The sequence below is a fragment of the Drosophila teissieri genome, chromosome X (assembly GCF_016746235.2).
Source record: "Drosophila teissieri strain GT53w chromosome X, Prin_Dtei_1.1, whole genome shotgun sequence".
In the NCBI taxonomy this organism is placed as follows: domain Eukaryota; kingdom Metazoa; phylum Arthropoda; class Insecta; order Diptera; family Drosophilidae; genus Drosophila; species Drosophila teissieri.
The window spans coordinates 9,739,152-9,760,689 of NC_053034.1; the positions used below are offsets into that span (position 1 = coordinate 9,739,152).

A 21,538-nucleotide genomic window follows, 5' to 3' on the forward strand; every position below is an offset into this window, starting at 1 on the left:
CTCTCGGGCAATTACAATGTCAGCGATTGGCAATTCAATTACGGCGACAAATCTCAATGCAAATGCGACACTTGCCGCCAGCCAGCCTGCTGCATTGCATTGCTACCCTGTAACCGCATCGAGTGCGAGGGTGGCTCGAGGCCGTGAACTAGGGGAAGCACCTGCCGCTGCCTGCCATTATATTATATAAAAGCTCGATCGAATCGAAGTCAAGACGCCCGGCGCATGCTAATCCGCATCAGCATGCAATTGCGATTCACGGGCTGCATGCAAATGCATTGGGCCCCAAAAACATGGCAAACAGCTGCGGCCAAGAAAGTGGGGCCTTTTTTTAAGACATGGCTTTCGCGCGACGGTCGACGCTACTTTTGTGACCGCCATTGTACGCTTGGCAGTACTTTCGGCCCACATGGGAAGCCCCAAACACCCCGGACACGTGACTTGCAACTGCACCACCAGCGACTACTGCCAACTACCTACGCCAAAAAAAAATTAGGCATCTAGCAAAGAGTCCAAAAAGAAGGCATACCTCACTACATAGTGACACCAGTGTCAGTGGACCACTGGTGGCCACCAACTGCAGGGTGAGCTGCTAGTCTGGGGTGGTAATTGATACATTTCGAAACCTGTTGCCCCGGGGGCACTTGATGCGGCGGCAACAATGTTGCACGAAATGCATATGCCTCTGACCCCAACGGCAACTCATCGATGACCCGAACTGTAGATGGTGCCTGGGATTCTGTGGCCACTCCCGGTTTTCTCCTCGCGCGGCTGCTTTGGCTGCGTGGCGGCTTTTATTTTGAGGCCAAATTTAATTGCAACAACTGCAGCAGCAGCAGCAGCAGCAACAGAAGAAACTGCAGCGGCGGGAACAGGAACCCCAACCAGTGACTCGTGAAACTCTGCGAAATTGGCAGCTGGTCAAGAGAGGCTGCCTCAATAATAAGTAATTGCCAAATTCTGTACCTCTTCTTTGGGCTGTTTCTCTCATTATGGTTTTATTATTGCTTCATATCCGCAACAGCTACTTTCGCAAGGTAATTGACATGGATTGGGAGCACGCAGTGCCCACCGAGCAGCCACAAAGGGTCCAGGGAGTCCAGGGGATCTGCCCCAGGAGGCTGACCATGGGGCACACAGGTGGCGGGCACTGACAAATGGGTGAAATGCAATTAGCCGGCCATTAAGGTGTGCGATAATTGCGGCCAGGACATCGCTGCCCTCTCCAACCACCGACCCCTTCTGCGGGATGTGCCTATAGCGCTGCAGCACCAGTAGCACCAGTAGCAGCAGCAGCAGCAGCTTGGCGACATGGTCAAATGACAAGTTGGTTCAGTGGGTCGTTCAACTGGTTGAGCTGCCGCTGCCGAGCGGCGGCGACTCTGCGGCTGCTTTTTGTCGTCGGTCTGCTGGCGGTCGTTGACCGCTGGCCTACAACCGTAGGCTATGGCTATATGGCTATATGGCTTTAGCTATGGCTATTGCTATTGCTATATGTCTTTGGCTTGGTATTATGCCAGCCGAGTACCGCAACTGTGCGGCGACACCCACTCGCACTTGGATCGCATGAAGAGAAGGTGAAAGGGGGGCTTGGCTTGGCTGGGTAGCTGGGTAGCTTGGCAGCTTGCATTCTAATTGCCAGAGCATTGATTTTGAAAAACGAAAGAGTCAGTCATTAAGGCAGTCCGTTTTCCGGTCACTGTGTCATGCAATCCCCCATTATCCACTATCCACTATCCACTGTCTACTATCCATCACCATCACAACATCATCACATCGCCATCGCCATCACCATCACCATTCCCAAAGCAAACACGCACTGCCAAATGGAGCCAAACACTCGCACTCAATGGCGAGATCAATGCACTCTGGCCAAGTGTTGACAGTGAGTCGGTTCGGTTGCCTAATGCATTGCAAAAAGGTTAGAAACAACAACAAGTGGCTTACCTACATTCCCAGCCTGCACATGTCTGCGTGCGAATTCCATGCGACACACTGCACACCACACGCTGCACACCACAACACAACACACGCTGCACACCACACATCCACATGGAAGGCGCACCACTTTGGCAGCAAGACGCCCCCACTGCTGCACTGCCGCACTGCCGCAGCGGGAGTTCATTGACTTTTGCGCAAACGCAAACGCACAAGCCTCCAATTCCCCTCGCCTGCCCCCCCCCCCCAGCCGCTCCCCTGGCATCTCCCCCAGATCTGAGATCCACCGCCCCCCGCCCCTGGGAACCCCCAGTCCCCCAAACCCAATCAATGCAATGCACACTCGCGTAGGCCGTCAACTTGTCCAACAAGTTGGGTAGACGACGCTGCAGCAGCAGCAGCAGCAACAGCAGCAGCAGCAACAGCGGCAGCAACAGCGGCTAATGTTGTCGTCATCAGAGCCAGAGCCGTACCCATTCCCATAGCCATAACCATATAGCTCTGGGTATCCGCATCTCACTCTGGCCTCTTGGCCACCAGTTAGATGGCAGGATAACAGCGCCGCAGTTGTCTCAGTTGCCGCTGTTGCCGCAGTTGCCGCAGCCACCGCGTCGGCCATGCCAATGGCAGCGGCGTCACTGCGTCTCAGCGCAACGGTCAATGACCGACCGACTAAAAAACAGCATTGCTAGCACCGCCACCGAACCACCAAACCACCGAGCCACACTACACCACACCACAAGCACACACACACACAGTCACACACTTAAATGCCGTGACTTCCGAGGCGAGTGCGCTTTTGGCGGGGCCAAAATCCTTGCTTCAATGTCAAGGAAGTCGAAGCGCCGCAGAGGCAACTTCCTTGTGCAGACGACTGGATGCCCCATACACTTGGCAATCCTCCTCCTCCTCCTCCTCCCCCTCTTGCTCAACAAGTGAGCGGCATTTGAAATGTGCGCTACATAGAAAGAAAACCCCACACGAAATCGATATGTATTCATAAATTTATGTATTAAGGAACTATGTAGGTAAAAGCACACCCATTTAAATGAGTTTAAAATGAGTTTAGTATCAATTATTGTAGCTTTTTAGCACCGACAGCCTGCCGAATATAGCAACATACTCACTTATGTGCTAATGACTAGTTTAAAGTAGTGCCAATTCGATACACATTAATTTTATTATAATAATAACCAAGGAATTCGTAATTTGGCGTATAATTATTATTTGCTCATCGACAAAAAAGTAAAGATATGCAGTCGATTTAACCCAGTTTCGATTGTACAGCGAATCTCACTCAACCATTAACTAGATAGGAAAGTAAAAGAATATATATAAATTCGCCAGCAATCTGCATTTCTCCCCGTGTACGCTGTCTTCCACGACGCCGACGTCGTCGTCAACGCTGGCGCTGCTGCTGACGAAGCCGGCAGCAGCGTTGACTTGTAAACAGAAAAGTTCGTAAACCTTTAAAAGTGAAAGTGAAATCGGACGTAGACCTACATATACCAATGCAAAGGGGCGACGGCTACGGCGAGCATGTGTCGGTATGCGTGTGAGCGTGAACGTGAGCGTGAGTGTTCCCAAGAAGCAGCTGCCAAACCAGAAAACGCGGCAGCACGCTGATACTGGAGCTGGGAGTTGGCCAGAATGGTGGAACGGTGGAAGCGGGGGGAGAGGGGGCAGGGGGGCAGGAAAGGGAGCCGGGAGTTGGCGGGGGGGAAGCGTTGTTGTGTTGGCAACACGACAGAACGAACACACGACGGCGTCGTCTCTTTCGCTCCAGAATAATTTGCGTTCTCTGGCTGGGCATGCAAACGAAAGACTTCAATGGCACGAACTTGGTGGCAAATCGCTTTCGAGTGAGCAGTGAGCACAGCGCTGGGATTTCTTTTATGGCCTATAGCTGTGCGGAGAAATACCTAAATGGATAGCTTGCATGTTTTTAGGGCCCGTAAACGAAAGACTTCAATGACACAAACTTGATAATATAAAATCCATTAACTAAAAGTAACTAAAAGTATTCATGGCACTTTAATCATCAGCCACCGCTAATGTGCAGTCAACCTTTAGTCAAAAATGCCACCCGCAAATCGAAAGACTTCAATAAGCACAAACTTGCTTACTCGCTTACTTGCTTAATCCCGTGCGGTGGAAGGAAGTAAACCTGTGGCTTTTTTGGAGGGCCCCCCCCCCCAAGCAAGCGACTTCCTCGAGTCACTGGCCAACCTTGGGCATCCCGCGCAAGTGCAGCACGTGCTCCAGCCGGCAGCCACAACAGCCACAACAATCGCAACAGTCGCCAACAGTCACAACAAACAACAAACAACAAATGCGACGACGACCCCGGCGCGAAACTGGAACCCGCAGCCGGCATTGAATGAACTCCTGCGGCAAATAAACCGCATCCACGTCCACGACTTCCTGTCGATACCGTTACGTATATGCATTATGAGCAGTCAAAACAACAACAACAACAACATTAACAACAACAACAACAACAATGCCAGTGGATTGCGCAAACAGCGGCCAGCAACTGGCGGTGAAACAAAAAATGAGAAACAAAAACAACCATTACCCACCCCAACAATAATGCGTTGGGATCAAAAGTCAATAAACTTTTGCGAATATTTGTTTCGGCAAGCGTTTTATCTGTGTGTTACCTTAACTTTGGTTATTTCGGGCAACTTTCTCGCCATCAGGCGCCACCCCCATTGCCGTACAACTTTCATCATCGATGCTGCGCAGCATCCCAACAGCCAGCATACCCAAAAAAAAAATATACAAAAAAAATATACAAAAAATCAACGAAAAAACTTATACTGTACAGTCAATAAACTCCAAAATTGCGTTGACTTTTCGTGTTACATAATAAGCAGAGCCATCGCCACCGCCACCGCCACAAAAACACAGCTGATCTTGGCTGGCAGAGCTGGCAGGCAACACGAAAAGCAGCCGAAAAGTTTGTCAACCCCAAAACACAAAAAACGAATACAAATCACTTGATTTTGTGGGTGGCGGCGGGTGGAGATTCCAATTCCGATTCAGATTCGAGTTCGAATTCCCATACCAATACCAATTCCAAATCCAATACCAATTCCGATATGAAAAGGTCGACGACGTCTCTCAAGTCACCGGAAGAAGCGTGCCAAAAATATCTAAGCGCCGTGCTCGAAATAGAAGCCACTTGATTTGCCCCGTTCGTTGATCCGATCCGATCCAATACGATGAGATCCAATACGATGCGATCCGAGATACCGGAGATGAAGTCCGGTCTGGTCTGCGCGAGAGTTTACTCAACCAACGAACCAACCAGCGAACGAACGAAAGAGAAGCCAATGAACGCGGCCAAAAAGCGGAAGTTTTTTTCTTCTTTTGGCTAGAACAGCTGGCCGCACAGCTGACCCAGGAGCGTCTGCTGCGTGGGAGGGGATATATAAAAATATCAAAATAGCAAAATAACAAGATAAAAAGGCATAGTGATCACGGAGGTTCCTGGTTGCATATTTGGCTCACTGAAAGCGGGGCCAACGGACAGTCAGCGGCGCAGCAATAAACTTCAAAAACTTTGCCGGTCAACGAACCCGCATCTGTATTCAAGCCAAGACAAACCCAGTCCGCTGCCGCTGCCGCTGCCGATGCCGCTGCCGACGGCGAAGTTGAAGCTGAAGCTGAAGCTGAAACTGATGGAGCTCTGCCTCGGTCGAAATCTCTGCTCCGCCTCCGTCGACGTCCAAGTGGTTTTGCCAATCGAATCGCCATGGCCGAGGCTGCGGGAACTTCTAATCAGCTGCTCGGCGACTGAGCTCTCAGCTGGCAAGCAGCAACAACAATTAGAAAGCCACCTCGAGAGCCATAACCATCACCATCGCCATCACCATCACCAGCACCATTAACATCCAACGTCATCATCATCATCTGCCAACTCTCGCTTCTTCACTTTTTAGTGGGTCTCGGGTGCGAGTTCGGAGTTTCCAGCCACACCACAGCGATACAAATACAGATACAAATACAGATACAGATACAGATACAAAAACAGATACAGATACAGATACTTTGAATATGAAAGCATTTTGAATGCCCTCAGCTTTGGGTCATTGGAATTGGAGCATATGGAACATAGTACTGGAATAAGGCATATGTATATCATATAAATCCACAACAGCGGCAGTCCGCTGGTCATTGGCATAGAATCTCCCATCAGCTGGCCGACAAAAACGAAAGCTCCAGAGTTCAAAAACCCCAGAGAAGCAGCCAAGATTCTTTTTGTAGCACAATAAAGGTTGATGGCCACTCCACTCCACTCCACTCCACTCCACTCCTCCACTTCACTTCACTCCACTCGGAGGCAGACGCATTTCACTTGGCGAGAGCGAGAAAGTTTCGGCCCGATCGGAATTGGAATTGGAATCGGAATTGGACTCGAAGTCGAAGTCGGAATTGGAATCGGAATCGTAATCGGAATCTTAATCAATGACGAGTGTATGTGCACTTGGCCAAGACAAATGGGGTCTCCGTGCAAGCGGAACAACTCCAGCTGCGGAGATCCAGATCTCGAGGCTCTGCATCCTGGGCAGGAAGTGGTGGTGACTGCCTGGCGAAACGGGAAATCGAATAATCTCTACCAGGCCTTTTTGGGTACTTTCAAAATCCATCAGCTCTCAGCTGGGAGTAAGAGGGTAGACTAGGAGTCACTGACCGCAGCTCCGCGAACTGAAGGAGTTCTTGTTGATTCCAGTTCAGAGTAATCACTTCTTAACTATTCAGGGTTCCTGCTTTTAAAAGGAATTTTATCAGGATAAATGTATATTCCTTAATTTATTTTAGGTATATTCTTCCTTTAATAGTTTAATGACATTTTCTATTTAGTTTATTGCAATAATCTTATAAAGCTAGTGAATGTAAAGTTAAAGCTTTAAGTTTGAACTTGTATAATTCCTGCTGACTTTCTTATTTAGCATACTGAGCCTTACCCCAAATCAAACTTAATATTATATTTAATTTTGGAATTCATATGAATATTTATGCTGCAACCTAAGCGTGTCTCATTTAAATTTTAAACATGTAGGCTTTTACTGAGCTTAGGTGCGTGTGCACCCATAATGATATGATATTTGAGTAGTATTAGCCTTTAGATATTGGGACTGTGTGTTGGTTTTCGATACGTTTTCGCTTATAATCCACCCGTGGTCCATGCTCCAGTGCTTCCCTTTGCATATCACGCATACGCACCATTGGCCGACTGGGACTAGCGCTGGATTCTGGTTCGGATCGGATACGCCAGCTTTATATTCTGATTCTGTGGTGGTGGCGATGGTGGTGGCGATGGTGGTGGTTCTGGTGGTGCTGGTGGTGCTGGTGGTGCTGGTGCTGGTGCTGCTGGTGGTGCAGCAGCTTGCTTGACAAGAACTGCATTTCGCTTTACACCTCAGCTGGCGCAGCAACAATGTACACTTGGTAAACATACTATACATACTACACATACTATACATACCACACACACGGGGCATGTCGCTCTATCTGTTTGTGTGTGTGTAGGTGTGTGTGTGTATGTGTTTACCTGTTTTAAAAGACACTTTTTTAGTTTATTGAACTTTTGTGCACTTTGAGCGTCACCTCGCACTCGCACCGATCCGCCCCACATTGCCCCACCCCACTCCACCCCACACCCCACCCTGTTCCGTACCGCACCCCCTCCCCCCTCCCCCTTCCCCCGCCGCCAACTTCCCACTTCCAATTCCACTTCCCAGCCGCTCGCGCTCGGGCGTTGGCGGTACGGGGCGTTCGATGAGCGATGAGCGAGAAGGCTGCTCCGCTCCGCTCCAGCTTCTGGTCCGGCCTGCTCCAGTGGTGGGGAGCATGGGGAGGATGGGGGCTCTGGGGACTGTGGGGGCTGTCCACTATTGCGCATGCCTAGCCTCGTTCGCCGATCATTTTCATACCGCGATGGCCTTCAAAACGATAATTCAAGCGCTTAATTTTTATCCGCGCTCTTTGCAAAGTTTGTTCAACTTGCTGCGCTCCATTGGACGGGCTTCTCGGCTGGCACAGGGATCTGAATCGGATCTGAATCGGATCGGAATGGGAATAGGATGCATCCATTGGATCTTAAAGCTATGGTGAAATCTCAACAAAATGGTTATTAATCAAAAAGGGACAAATCCTATGAAACATTCGGCGATCATTCAAAGTAAGAGCGCCAAAACTCGGAGCGATTATTTAATTTAATTTTAATTGGAGAAAGTGCAAAGCCCTGCGCTACATAAGGGAAATAAAAATAAAATCATAAAAGCATACGCACACACAGAAACTAAAATTAAGTCGGCTGAAAAGCGACAAATTAAAAAGCCAACCCAACCCAACCAAATCAAGCCAAAGCAAACCAAAGCAAACAAAAAAGGCGCATACAAAAGCGAAAAATGCTTAATCACTTCAAATTACAAACGCATTCGATGACAAATTATGAATGTTGACAACGCTCCAAGCCCTGAAACAGGCCCAAACTTAAACATCAACCTAAAACTCGAGCCCAAAACCAAGAGCCAAAAACCGAAAAACCAAAAAACCGAAAAACCGAAAAACCAAAAAGACAAAGTCCATGACAACGGCAAACAACAGCAAACAATCGGAGTGTCCAAGCAACCAGTTTTGATTTAAAAACGAAAATAAATAAAATTAATGACCGCAATGGCAACGAAATGCAAATAAAACACAAAGCCAAACTTAAACCAATCCAAACTCAAACTCAAACTTCAAAACTCAAACCCAAATCCCAAAACCCAAAACCAAAGTCGAACAAAAATTTCTACTTATGCAAAGTAGAAATATTGCCTAAAGAGCCACCGGGGGCGACCCTAAAAGCATGTCACAATCCATCCTCAGCTCACCACAAACTTACTCGCACTGGAAATACCCCGTAAATATCTGAATACCTGAATATCTGAAAGAAACACCTCTTTCGATTGAGTTACTATTAAAGATTAGTGCAGTATTCATGCTAACAAAATGAAATGAATGCATGTAAGTTGCATGCAACATTTTGAGACCGAATAATAGTTTTACAATCGCCAACTGACAAACCCACTAAACAGTCGTAAGTACGCAACGTAAACTTAGGGTAGCAGGCACAGGCGCATTCAAGCGCCAGTTACATTAATTTTCGAATGATTTTTTCATCGATCTGTCTCTGACTTTTTGTTCGTTCGCCTTTTAATTCATTTGGTAGGCATTTGTATTATGCAAAACATGGAAAACACTGAATTTGAAATCGACCAACTATCATATAATTTCAGATGCGGCCGTTGATCTGGGCCTCATCTCGAACTGGGTCTAATCTAACTCGTACCTTTAGCCGGCTACTTGGGCTACTGGGGCTACTATGGCTACTGGTGCTACTGGGGCTACTGGGGGTGTGTGTTGGACGACATTGGACAATATGCGACTATGCGACTATCAAGTTAATTTCATGCGCATTGTGCATAAAGGGCCCAGACTGGTATCGCATAGTATATGATCGCATCGTATATGATCGGATTGGATTGGATTGTATTGGATTGGATTGGAGCGACTTGGACTTTACGTAAGGCCCTTGAACGTGCAGCGATCGTAAACTGAAAAAAGCGGTGAAATTTTTCCAGCTCTGCGTGTGTTTCTCTTTATTTTATTTGACTGTAACGACACTTGAGTATGTCCGTCCCTCCGTCTGTCGGTCTATAAGTCACATAACCAGTGGAACGGACCCGGCTAAGCACTGGAAACGGAAACGCCAGGCGGTTGCAGCATCTCGCCACAATGCCATAAGTGCTGTGCCAACCAAAAGTCGGGGGATCTTAAAGCTCTTTACGATAGTGCCGTTGCATCTGCCTGGTCATCTTTTTGCCTCATTCCAATGGCTTGCAGTGTGATATAAAGCCCTGTTCCGGTTGCATCTTACCCTCTGCCCCTTTTCTTATAATTTTTTTTTTAATTTTCATTTGGTCACGTGGGGTCCGCTGTTGTTGTATAACCCGGCAAAGCCAGCTTATCGGGCGGACAAAGGGCTTGAGTCAACCCACTCTCAATCTCAATCTCCACACCTCAAATATTTGCCTGAACATTTTGACCGAGTTTTCGGCCACCGAGCTATAGATATATAGAGAGAGACTTCAGATACAGGCACAGATAACAATCGCCGGCAAACATGGTCGGCAAACAAGGCATTCCACAAGGGCGCCAGATGCACTCGACTCCATTCCCAAATCCCAATCCCCTACCCATATCCATATCCATACCCATACCCATTCCGATATCCATACCCACTCCCACAAATAATAATAATAAATAAATAATGAGATGACACGACGCTGGAGAAAGTCTCGTGCTCCGCGTAGAGCAATAATCACAGCGCTGAGAATGAGAATGGTAATGGTAATGATGAATGGCGCCCAGCAGAGAATCCCAACCCAAAGTTCAATAAACTGTGTGTGCCAAAGTTTGCCAAAAAAAAATCCAAAAAAAAATCAGCGTCGACTGCGGCGCCATGAAGCAAACTTGCAACGTTTTTCGTGAAAGCCATGCAAAACCAGGCGAAAAATTAAAAACGCCAGCCCGAAACCAAATCGAACCGAAGCAAACCAAACCAAACCAAAGAGCTGGTAAGTGCGTTTGCATTGCACTGGGACCCATACCAAACCAAGCCATACCATGCCATACCATGCCATACCATAACGTACCATATACCATATGACATCGTCCCCATCGTAAGCCACCTTCCTCCAACTGGCCCCACCTGGCCCCCCAATACCCCCCTCGAAATCCCAGAGCCGCTGCCTCTGTCGACGTCCTCTGCCGGCGTCTGCGCGACTGCGTTCGTTGACTTAACGCACTACTAACTCAGTGCCACAGTCACCGACTTTTGAAATGTGTGTTGTAAACACAGGCAAGAGCCGCAGATACAGATACAGATACATTAACAGACAGATACAGATACAGGCACAGCGGGCACAGGTAGAGCTACAGATACAGATACAGATACGGATACAGATACAGATACAGCCACACAGGTACAAACACTGCTGGAGCTACGAGTGTGTGTTCATTTTTTTCACCATTATTTATGCTAATGATCATATTCACGTTATTGCCTTCGTTTTGGCCCCGTCTTCCTACTTCTCGTCCTCCACTTCGATTGCCACACCGACTCCGACCGATCCAGATTCGTGCACAGATGGGCACAGGATGCGATCTATGGGCCTATGCCCACTTTCGATGCCATGCGCGAGTGCATCATGCAAATCGCAGTTGGCAGATCGCAAATCGCACGCGGAAGAAGTCGCCGCGGCGCAGTGGCCAAATTGCTGGCATGGAAGTGAAAGCATCTCTCTGAAAGTTGTTAAATATGAATATACCCGCAGCATCGGTTTCGATTGGGTCAAGAAGAGAGCTCATCTAGGCGGCCGATTCTGGCAGAGGTCCTGCAGAAAGACCCGGCTGGAGAGGCCAGTCACATAATGCTCGGCTAATGCCTTCTGAAGGTAGGTCATGATGCTCGAGAAGCAACAAAAAAAAAATGGAAAACACAAGGAAGAGAAATTTCGCAGTTCCAACGCTCTCGCGCTTTTTATCACTCTTTTCTCGCCATTTCTCGCGGCTGCTGCTGCCCGTTTGTGTTGGCCAAATAAAAGCTGGCAAACAGAAAATGTTCGATTAAATCAAACAGAGTCCCCCATCCCCCGTGCCACGCCCACCCGCATGTTACGGCAAACAATTTGCCGCAGTTTTTGGTGCAAATGGCTGGGAACCAAAAGGCAAACACTGCGCGTATTTTTCTGCATGGCCCAAGTGACAGAAGAAAGCCAGCACATAGGCCTAAAGTGGCGAAAAAATGTATATTCGTTCGCATACGAAAACCCAATAAAACCCCCAAAAAAAGGCCCCAAGAAGACGACAACGGTACATTTTTGGCCAAACAGCCGTAATACAACTGGCAAACAGACAAAACGGACAACAGACAATCGACAACGCAGCTCGACAACTTTTTAATTGCCCTCAAAAAAAAAAGAGCGACTCCAAAAACTTAAAAAAAAAAATGAAAAAAAAGCGAGGCACTTTTTGGGGGAAAGGGGGGTCGAGGGAGCGGAAGCGGATCGTAGACGGCGGCGGCAGCGGCGGCGGCGGCTCCAGCAACAACCATTAACAACAACTACAACGACATCTCTTCAGATAGGCCGTAAAAATTTCTTTCTGCCGTTGCCATAGCGTTGCGGCTGCAGATTCTGCGCGCAGCAGCAGCAAGCAGCAGTTCTTGTTTAATTTTAATGTTTCTTATTTCTTTTCACACTTTAGAAAGTTTGGTTATAAATTTGCTTTTAGCCAGCATCATCAGCAGCATCATCAGCAGCATCATCATCAGCAGCTGGCGGGGATCATGGCCAATCCCAGTGAGCGTCTCTCCTCCTCTTTTTCACTACTGCTCCGGAAAAGTGTCCTGAAAGTAAAAGTGAGACACTAGCAGAGTGTTTAGTTGCAGGATTCAGTTTTCCAAAAATTCCCATCTTGCCATTTTATATTTTCTACATTTTAAGTACTTAGCTATGCGTCATCACGAATTAGAAGTCTTTCCGAAACGATAAGTGATAGTGATTATCCTAACAAACAATTCATGTGAATTTAAAGAAAAGAGTGCAATAAATTGCGTATAAATACTTATATACTTATGAGAATAATTAATTAATAGCCTATTTTTCAGCTTTGAAAGTGTGGGAAGTGCCTCCGCAACACCACCGAATTTGAATACAAGTAGGTGAAGTGTCATTGAACTCGCCACCGAAAGCCCAAGTTGCAGAGGCGGAAAAGCTGAGAAAATCCGCAGGACTGACAGCAGGATATGTGGCTCGTGGCTGTGCCGTCGCTGCCGCTGCCGCTGTCTCAGTCGACGTTGACGTAGACGTTGCCGTCGCAGTCGCTGCCAGCGTCGGCAGCGACGCTGTGGCCCCGCTCGAGTTCAATGCACTTGATTTGGCATACATTTGGCATTCGGCTTGTTATCAGGCATCAGACGCAACTGGCTGCAGTTGTAGTTGCAGTTGCCAGTTGCTCAGTTGCCAGTTGCTCAGTTGCTCAGTTTCTCAGTTTCTCAGATGCTCAGTTTTTCAGTTGCTCAGTTTCTCAGATGCTCAGTTGTTCAGCTGCTCAGTAACCATAACCGCAGTACCCGTTCCCATTCCCGCTGCCATGTTGCCGAGCTGCCAGTTGGAGCCGCGTCTTATCAGCGCCGCGGCGCGTTGCCGAATGGCTGGCTCCAAGCGCGCGCCAAGTGATAGTGATAACAGCGATGGATCGAGCCAGCGGCGGCGGCTCAAACATGTTTGAGCGGTATAAGGCCGTGAAAGCGCTCAAACCGCGGGGAGAAAGAGAAATCCGGCGCCAAAGAGTGCGGCCAAAGAGAACGGCGCAGATCGGTGGCGTATGCGCAATGTGTGTGCCCCAAAGAAGTGGCCGAAGTGGGCAAAAGGCGGCACGAAGTGGCACAAACCCTGGCCTTAAGCACCGCCAATTAGGTAAGCTGGACCTGCGCTTTCAATGACACTATGGTGCATTGTGTGCGACTATGCGGCATGTGGCACATTTCGGGGAATCGGCACAGGCGGCTGTGCTGGATGGCTCCTGCAGTTTATGCATGCAAAGTTCATTAACATTTGATGGTGGCCATATATGGTGGCCATATATGGTGGCCATATAGCGCCACTCCAGTGTTCTGCTTTCGCTCTGGCTGCAGATAGCTGAAGCGCCTCTCCTGGGAGTCGCTATTACCCTCCGCCCTCCCCGCGCTCAGAATCATCGCAAATTGCACATATTAAAATTTCTCTGGGTAGTAGAAAGTTAGTAATCAATCAATTGCAAGATAACTTTCGCTCTGCTTGCAAATTGCTGCAACTTTTCTAGCAAGTTCGTTGCCTAAGTCTTTCGTTTCGCGCGGAAACTCTTGAAGGCCGTGGCAGCTCTGCGGAATGCGATGATGCTAAGGGATGTGGAGTCCTACATTTTTACTTAAAATCACCAATTCCGAACATAATAGTTAGAGATTAAGAGCTAACTGCGCTATTAATAGTAGTTAAGTTAATAAGTTAAATATATTATATATGCTTCTGGGTAGAAATGTTGGCAATTTATTCTGATTTCGTATTACATTAAAATCCAATTAATGAGCACGGCCCTTTGGGCCATGGCTAAAATACGGGGATCCCCGACTAGCTGTGAATATCACATTAATCAGGCTCTCATCTGGATGATCAAATATGGCCGGCGGATACTTTCGCCCAATGCGTTTTTGGGGCCGCCGCTGTGACAAACAAAAGCAGCGTCAAGGCGAAGAAACACCACAAAAATCCGAATCGAATCGAATCCGTAGTCAATTTCACCAATTAAACTAATGTCGAGTTGGTGATAGAAATTTCTTGGAATCGTCTTGAGAGTCCGTCAATCGGCCAGTGCCAGTCGACCAAATTGTCGCTAACGCAAAATGGGAAGCGCTGCTGTCGGAAAAGCACTCGAAAAGCCAGCAAAAGGCAGCATCAGCCTGAAAAAAAAATAATAAAAATGTGCACAACGATAAGCTCGCTGAAAACACCAGCAGCCGCAAGCTGCAAAATACAAAACAAGGCAGCCGCCAGTCGTGCATTTTGCCGGCTTTTAGTGGCACTTAGTGGCTCCTACTAGCTTTTAGTGGCTGCCACTACTGACACACTGACGCCGTTGCATGCTTGTTGCTGCTGCTGCACATTTGTGACCATGAACGTGAAAAATCAGCAAAGTGAAAAATAATTGATTCCGGAAGGAAACTGCCGCAACTGGTTTTCAGCTTGGGCCTTAGTTTGGATTTGTTTTGGCAAGCTGCTGCTGTTGCTGCCGCTGTGGTTTTCAATCGATTTTTCTCTTGTTTTGTCTTGCGTTTCGGTGCCGTAACAGTGGAAGCTGTGGAAAGCCATTCCGCCTAGCCGACAGGTGAAATCCAAACGTTGCAGCACGCACGCATTTCTGGTCTATTAAGCAGTCCGCCGACGAGGAGGAGCACCCTTTTCCTCCACTTGGACTTCCCCTTTGGACTGGGCATAGAATTGGATTCTTCTGCCTTCTGCTTCTCACTGCCCGAGTGCCTCGATTTGACGAGCTGACAGTTCTGTGTCAGCAGCGGCCAAAAGGAAGTGGAGAAATCTGATCTCTGGAGAGGAACCGAACTCCAACTCCGACTCCTAGCACTTGATGGCTCCGCAAACAAGGCCCGTTTCTGGGCCAGTGGCGCAGAAAGTGACTGCCGCTGGCCAAAAGTGAAAAACAACAAAGGCCAAGAACCCAACAGTGCAACCAACCAACCAACTAACAAACCCACCTTCCAACGATCCAACGATCTAACCAGCCAACCATCTAACACCCACCGAAAGCCAGCGTTCTCAGCGCCATGCAGGAAGTCAATTGCCGCCTGGAGCCAGAGACTCGGTCGCTGCATCCATGTATCTTTGCATCTGCATCTGCATCTGCTTCTGCATTTGCGGTCCCGCTTGTCTTGTCGCAAATTCACAATCTCTGCTAAACTTTCTCGATTTAAAATTGCATTTGAAACGATGCTGATGACGCGACTCTTAGCATGCTATTTTGCTAAGTGCACACGAAAAAATGTGCTGGCTTATGCTATATTTAATATATATAGTTTTAAAACCAATGGCAGATATTCATTTGAATTTAGTGACTGCGTATATATTGTTTTATTACACTAAGATTACTACTAATTTATTTATGGCACTGTTTTTTCTCTGTGTAACTAGCGATTTCCCTCGAATTTTCCGCAGTCGAGCTGGAAGTCGTTGCCATTTGCCGCCGCCAGCCGTTGACCGAAAAAAGTGTGTCAAGTTTTCGACAAAGATCAAGTACATCGCAGATAGTACGTCAAATGTGTTTTGCTGTCGTTGCCCCTGATGCTGCTGCTGCTGCAGTCGTAGTCGTAGTCGGGGATTCGAATTCGGACTCGGAGATGAAGTTGGAGCTGCCCGGAGTTTTCTGCATCCGCTACTCTTGCTGATGGCCAGGCATTTCCAGTTGCCATGACCAAAATGTTCTCAAAATCCATTGCAATGTGGCTTAGATTTCGGTGCAATTTCGTAGTGAAAGTGCAGCAGCAGCAGCGGCAGCAGCGAGTAGTAAGTGGCTGTTCCACAACGAGTTAGAAAGAAATGTGTGGCACTCCATAGCCATCCGCTGGTAATTGCTGGAGCTGCACAAGAAAGCCGCTGTGGATCTAGATTGTGGCACACAGATTGGGCTGCCCGGTTGCCTTGTTGCCTGGTCCCACATCTCGACTTGACGAAATCGTGTTCTGGTGATCTTGTGGGTGCCCACTCGGTGACCCACTTAAAGCCACCGCCACTGCCAGTGCCACTGCAGTGACCCACTAAATTGGCGGATCAGCGAAGCCATCCGGGTCTGGGTCAGAGAAAGGGAGAAGATGACCAGAGATACCTGCCAGCGTTCACTTTTGCCAACGACAGATGCCAACTGTCATTGGCCATCAACATCATCAATCGATGGGGGTCAAAGAACTCTCCTCCCGGCTTTCCATGGTGTCTCTGCCGCCTTTTCTCTCTTTCTGTGCGGACGTGAGATCGAGATTGAAATGCAGATCGATTCGAGATAGGAAGACAGGAAGGCACTACTGCCACTGCCACTCGATGATGGCACTGGGTAATGGGTACTGATACTGGTACTGGTATTGCCACCGGCACTGGAACTGGGGAAGAGAGTGTGCTATTTTCATATGCGCACACCGTTGCCACTGATAACCCAATATCCCAGTTAAATTTGGAATCAAAAGCCGTAAAAGTCGAGGCGGGGGAATTTGAATGCGCGCCGAAAGAGAGAGCCATTAAGTCCGTTGAGTTATGCATAAATCCGAAATCCAGCGGCGTGGGCGTCCGTCATTCAGGCGCCCAGTCGCCCAGTCAGTCCGTCACTCAGTACTCACTCGTACTTTCAATTGGAATTGCCATTGCCATTGCCCCGCCCCAATACGCAGTGCCATATAAAAGCGTCGACGCCACATGGCCGGCGTTTCTTTCACCCCAACAATGCCGAGAAGTGCGCTCATCGTTCCCGCTCTGATTTGTTTTTGGTCGTTGTCCGCCCTGGCCTTGGCCCTGGGCGCCACATCGGAGGCGGATGCCCTTGCCACGCGAAAGGCGCTTCCTCGCGCACGACCCGCGGTGCCACCAGCGCCCAGGTGGGGCGCCAACATGCAGATGCTGCGTCGGCACAACAGTAGGTAGCCAACATTCCATCATTCTACATTGCATATTCAATACACTCGGCCATTGGCACTTGCAGGTCCTGCCTTCAACTTCTGGACGGAGGATAGCGAGACGAACATCTGGGAGCACTGCGGCCTCTTCGAGGGCGACATCATGCTGCATCGCGAGCTGCTGCGCAACGGGCTGCTGAACGAGCGGCTCACCTGGCCAGAGGCCGCCGTGCCCTTCTACATAGACCCCCAAGACTTCAGTGAGTAAACGCCTCCAAGCAGCGTAAAATAGTAATACCCCCATTATCCACTATCCAAACAGCCGCCAACCAGACCATGATCATACTGAAGGCCTTCAAGGAGTACCACGACCGCACCTGCATACGCTTCCGGCCGTACGAGCAGGGCGACAAGCACTGGCTGCTCATCAAGGGCAACTACTCCGGCTGCTGGTCGAGCGTCGGCAGGCGTTCTGGTGGCCAGGTGCTCAACCTGAACACGCCCAAGTGCGTCACCCACGGCGTGGTGGTGCACGAGCTGCTGCACGCCCTCGGCTTCTACCACCAGCAGAGCGCCACGGAGCGGGATGAGTACGTCAAGATCAACTGGGAGAACATCCTCGACGGGCACGGGCACAACTTCAACAAGTACGCCCGCACCCACATCACCAACTTCGGCGTGGAGTACGACTACCAGAGCGTCATGCACTACAGCTCGCGGGCCTTCAGCAAGAACGGAAAGGCCACCATAGAGCCGCTGGTGAGTAGGCCATCCGAAATGGTTCCAAAGTCTCTCATATCCAGTCATTAACTACAAAGTATTTATGCACTGGCACATTTATGTAATTGAATGTTCTTTTAAATCGCTTACATGGTAAATAAGTTCAGTGTAACATTCAATTGTAATACTGCGAACTATCGGACGTATAGTATAGACATACAGTGAATTCACTTGCTATAAACCGACTATGCTCTTAACACCTACTACTCTTAATGGTTATATTTCGAGATACAAACTACTATTCTAACAATCTAATTCTGCACATCAAACACTGGCTCTATTCTACTTGATCATGTGCGTTCAAAAACAGCTATCACTTAACTATAATTCATTACGAATGCAAAAAATCATGGCTCACCAAATATTTAAATGCGATAGTAATAGTGATTTGATCATTATCGGATTAGGAATACCTATATTAACACGTGGTCCAATAACGTATAACTAGGAGTAGATGAAGCTTTTTGCTTCCTTGTTCAGTTGGATGTATTCCTAAAGAAAATGCCTTAGCTGAATGGCTGACTAAACCTTAGCGGTTATAGTTAAAGTGATGAGATGTTTGAAAATGACTTGTTAGTAGTTGAGGACTCTGACTCTTCCTTTCCGTTGCTTCCAGGACCCGTACGCCTCGCTGGGCCAGAGACGCGGCCTCTCCGACAAGGATGTGTCCAAGCTAAACGAGATGTACGAGCAGGACTGCAGCGAGGACTACCTACTTAACTTCGACCGCTTTGGGAACTACATCGACGAGCTGATCGGCTACTTCCAGGGCAACATTCAGGATCTGCTCGGATAGAGACGCCTGAGGCCAATAAAAGAAAGTGCCGGCTAGGTGACGAAAAACGTGAAGTGACTGATCTCGTCGAGGGTCTGGGCGGCCTCCCCTCGGAGTGCCGGATACGAGTGGTGCTCAGACAGTTGCTGCAGCGCAAATCGCAGCTCCCCATTCCAGATGCGCTGCACGCCGCGCAAGCTGAAGCGGGCCAGCAGGCGCAGGAGCTGGCAAGAACGTTGCCGCAACAGGTGGTGCCGGCTCTGCAGGAGCGAGACGAAGTTTAGCCGCGGACTAAACACAATCCGCTCTACCAGCTCGGCGTTCTCGGGCAGTTCGCGCAGCACACAGCCCATCAGGGCCAACATGCAGCCAGCCAGGCGAACAGAGGCGGAGTCCGAATCCGATTGCCTGAAGTCTGCGGGAGAACGGGAATGGGTTTACAAATTACAGAAGTCGGCTCATGTTATCCAAGATAAGCTTACCGTGGGTGAGGAAGTTTAGGAACAGATCGCTTGCTGCCAGAATGGCCACCGCATCGCAGAACTGAGTGAGGAACTGCTGCTGCAGGTGTACCAAGTGGCAGACCAGTTCGTACAGACTGCAAGCAGTCTCCAGCTCCTCCACAGTCAGCTCTGGGATGCTGCGCAGCGTTCGACTGAGCGAACCCATGGTGAGTGGGGCGGAGGCGGCAGAGTCCGAGAGTTGCTTGTGCGACAGGAGCAGCTTGCAGGCGTACATGAGATTGGGAACCAGCTTTACATCCACGTACACGTTGCGGATCAGCTCGAGATCAACAATCAGGACTGGATCCACCAGCACAAAGGGCAGCGACAACAACTGGGCCACACTCTTGAGCACCCGTGGAATGGCCTTGGAGTTGCGCAGCGGTGCCACAATAATGCTCACCAGGTTGTGCTGCTTCAACGAGTCAAGTTCGCCGTCGAGCAGCTCCTGCACCGAACGGTTCAAGAAGGCTAGCCACTCGTCGTTCTCGATGGGCGGACTTTGGGATTCATCGCAACTATCCCACCCTGGGAGCAAGCACGGTGGAGTATTGCTGTAAGTGGGGAAAGGAGTAAGAAAAAGAAAATCCAAGTTACGCTGTGGCCACTTACTCGCTGCTCAGCTTTTCCTCATTGGTGGAATGCATTGAGTGCTTTAGTTGTTGTGCCTGTTGCTCCGGCGGCTGAGCATTTGCTTTGGAAATCGATTCAGCTGGAGGCTTATTTTCCTGGTTAGACTTCTCCTGTGTGGCAATCTCCGTGGGCTTGCGTTGTGTCTCATTGTCGACAGTGTGACCCAAACGAACGGAGAAGTTTTCCAGATTCTGACTGAGCTTACGCTTCTCTAGATCCTTGCTCCGCGACTGGCGTACAGTTGGAACGACTATGGGCTTAGCTGTCACGCCTCCGTCTCGCAAGGGTGGCTGAAAGTCGAAGTTGTCGTTCATGTGGTTGAGGATCATGTTGGAGTTGCCGCTGACGAAGCAAGTGTGCGAGTTGATCAGCGGCTGGTGTACCACCGGCATTGCCCGAACACCGGACAGATCCCTGTAGGATAAGTCTGCGAACGGAACGACCACGCGTTGCATGTTGTCCTCGACATCTGTCTCAAGATGCTCCACATCACTGGGTGCAATGGCGTTGATGCTGTCGCGGGAGGTGCTCAAGTTTTCCTGTCGCGGCTCGCCAAAGTTCAAAGCGGCCAAGGCCTCGTCCAAATCACCTGCCTCCTGATCGGACTGCTTGGACGACTTTACCTTCGCTTCGGGATTTGTGAAAGGCGATTCCTTGGCCGCCTCCGCCTGCGTTTCTGCAATAAAGATGCGTCCCTCAACGAAGGGATGGCACAACAGCTGCGTCCAGGAAATGCGCAAGCCGGGGTCCTTCTCAAGCAGGCCCTGTAGGAAGGAGCGGCACTCGCTGGTCAGCGTGCTGGGCCACTTGACGTCCTCGTGTTTGATCATCTTCACCAGATGCAGGATGGAGCTGGCGCAGAAGGGCGGCTGGCCGGCCATGCTCTCGTAGGCTATGCAGCCCAGTGACCACATATCCGCATGGTGGTCGTACGGCTGCTCCGCCAGCAGCTCCGGTGCCATGTAGAGGGGCGTTCCCTTGATCGAGGTGAGCACATGGGTGCCCAGGGTCATGTTGCGGGCCAGACCAAAGTCGCAGAGCTTCGCGTGCATGTTCTTGTCCAGCAGCACGTTTTGCGGCTTGAGATCCCGGTGCAGGATGCGGTTAGAATGCAGGTAATACAGAGCGGACACCAGATGTCCGGTCACGCGACGTGCCGGCTCTTCGCCCATGGCTCCATTGTAGGAGAGGTAGCGGTGCAGATCCATCAGCGCGAACTCGGTGACCACGAATAGGTCCGTCTTCGACTCGAAGGACTCAATCATCTCGATGACGTGCGGATGCTTTAGTCTGGCCTGGATGTCGCACTCTCTGCGCAGATTCTTCAGCTCTTTTGTGGCTCTTCCGCGCTGCAGAACATGAACATGGTTTAAACATGATTTAAAGGACTTGTTGCTATATCACCTGCCACACCACTTACCTTGGAGATCACTTTGATGGCCACCACCTTGCTGTCGTCCTTGCGCGTCGCCTTGTAGACGCATCCGAAGGATCCTTGCCCCACCAGCGAGCTTACCGCGTAGCGGTTCATAGTTATTCCTTGTTTTCCTGCGGGTTGGGATGCGATTTCCACTGAAGAATGTGAAGTATGACCGTAGCAGCCGACTCCGAAAATACCTCTGAGCTCGGGGACTCGGCTTCGGT

The 21,538-nt window shown here is 49.4% G+C and overlaps 2 protein-coding genes across 2 annotated transcripts; one reads left to right on the forward strand and one right to left on the reverse strand.

The window, feature by feature from the left end:
* The first annotated feature begins 17,033 nt into the window (after positions 1 to 17,033).
* LOC122623478 (zinc metalloproteinase nas-14) lies at positions 17,034 to 18,779 on the forward strand. The gene is made up of 4 exons (XM_043802667.1): positions 17,034 to 17,223; positions 17,290 to 17,463; positions 17,526 to 17,962; positions 18,600 to 18,779. The coding sequence occupies exons 1-4, from the start codon at positions 17,034 to 17,036 to the stop codon at positions 18,777 to 18,779; spliced, it is 981 nt and encodes a 326-aa protein (XP_043658602.1).
* On the reverse strand, positions 18,053 to 21,497 carry LOC122623476 (serine/threonine-protein kinase fused). The gene is made up of 4 exons (XM_043802666.1): positions 21,315 to 21,497; positions 19,874 to 21,243; positions 19,241 to 19,815; positions 18,053 to 19,173 (listed from the first exon to the last, which is right to left on the reverse strand). The coding sequence occupies exons 1-4, from the start codon at positions 21,423 to 21,425 to the stop codon at positions 18,812 to 18,814; spliced, it is 2,418 nt and encodes an 805-aa protein (XP_043658601.1). The 5' UTR covers positions 21,426 to 21,497; the 3' UTR covers positions 18,053 to 18,811.
* Positions 21,498 to 21,538: the final 41 nt, after the last annotated feature.

What these genes read in the sequence shown, in the direction of transcription:
- LOC122623476 (XM_043802666.1), bottom strand. Translation starts at nt 21,425, where the DNA reads ATGAACCGCTACGCGGTAAGCTCGCTGGTGGGGCAAGGATCCTTCGGA. An exon ending in GAGGAAAAGCTGAGCAGCGA is followed by an intron (nt 19,816 to 19,873) that starts GTAAGTGGCCAC and finishes CCCCACTTACAG; the next exon opens with CAATACTCCACCGTGCTTGC. An exon ending in CCTAAACTTCCTCACCCACG is followed by an intron (nt 19,174 to 19,240) that starts GTAAGCTTATCT and finishes GTTCTCCCGCAG; the next exon opens with ACTTCAGGCAATCGGATTCG.
- LOC122623478 (XM_043802667.1), top strand. Translation starts at nt 17,034, where the DNA reads ATGCCGAGAAGTGCGCTCATCGTTCCCGCTCTGATTTGTTTTTGGTCG. An exon ending in CATAGACCCCCAAGACTTCA is followed by an intron (nt 17,464 to 17,525) that starts GTGAGTAAACGC and finishes CTATCCAAACAG; the next exon opens with CCGCCAACCAGACCATGATC. An exon ending in AGGCCACCATAGAGCCGCTG is followed by an intron (nt 17,963 to 18,599) that starts GTGAGTAGGCCA and finishes CGTTGCTTCCAG; the next exon opens with GACCCGTACGCCTCGCTGGG.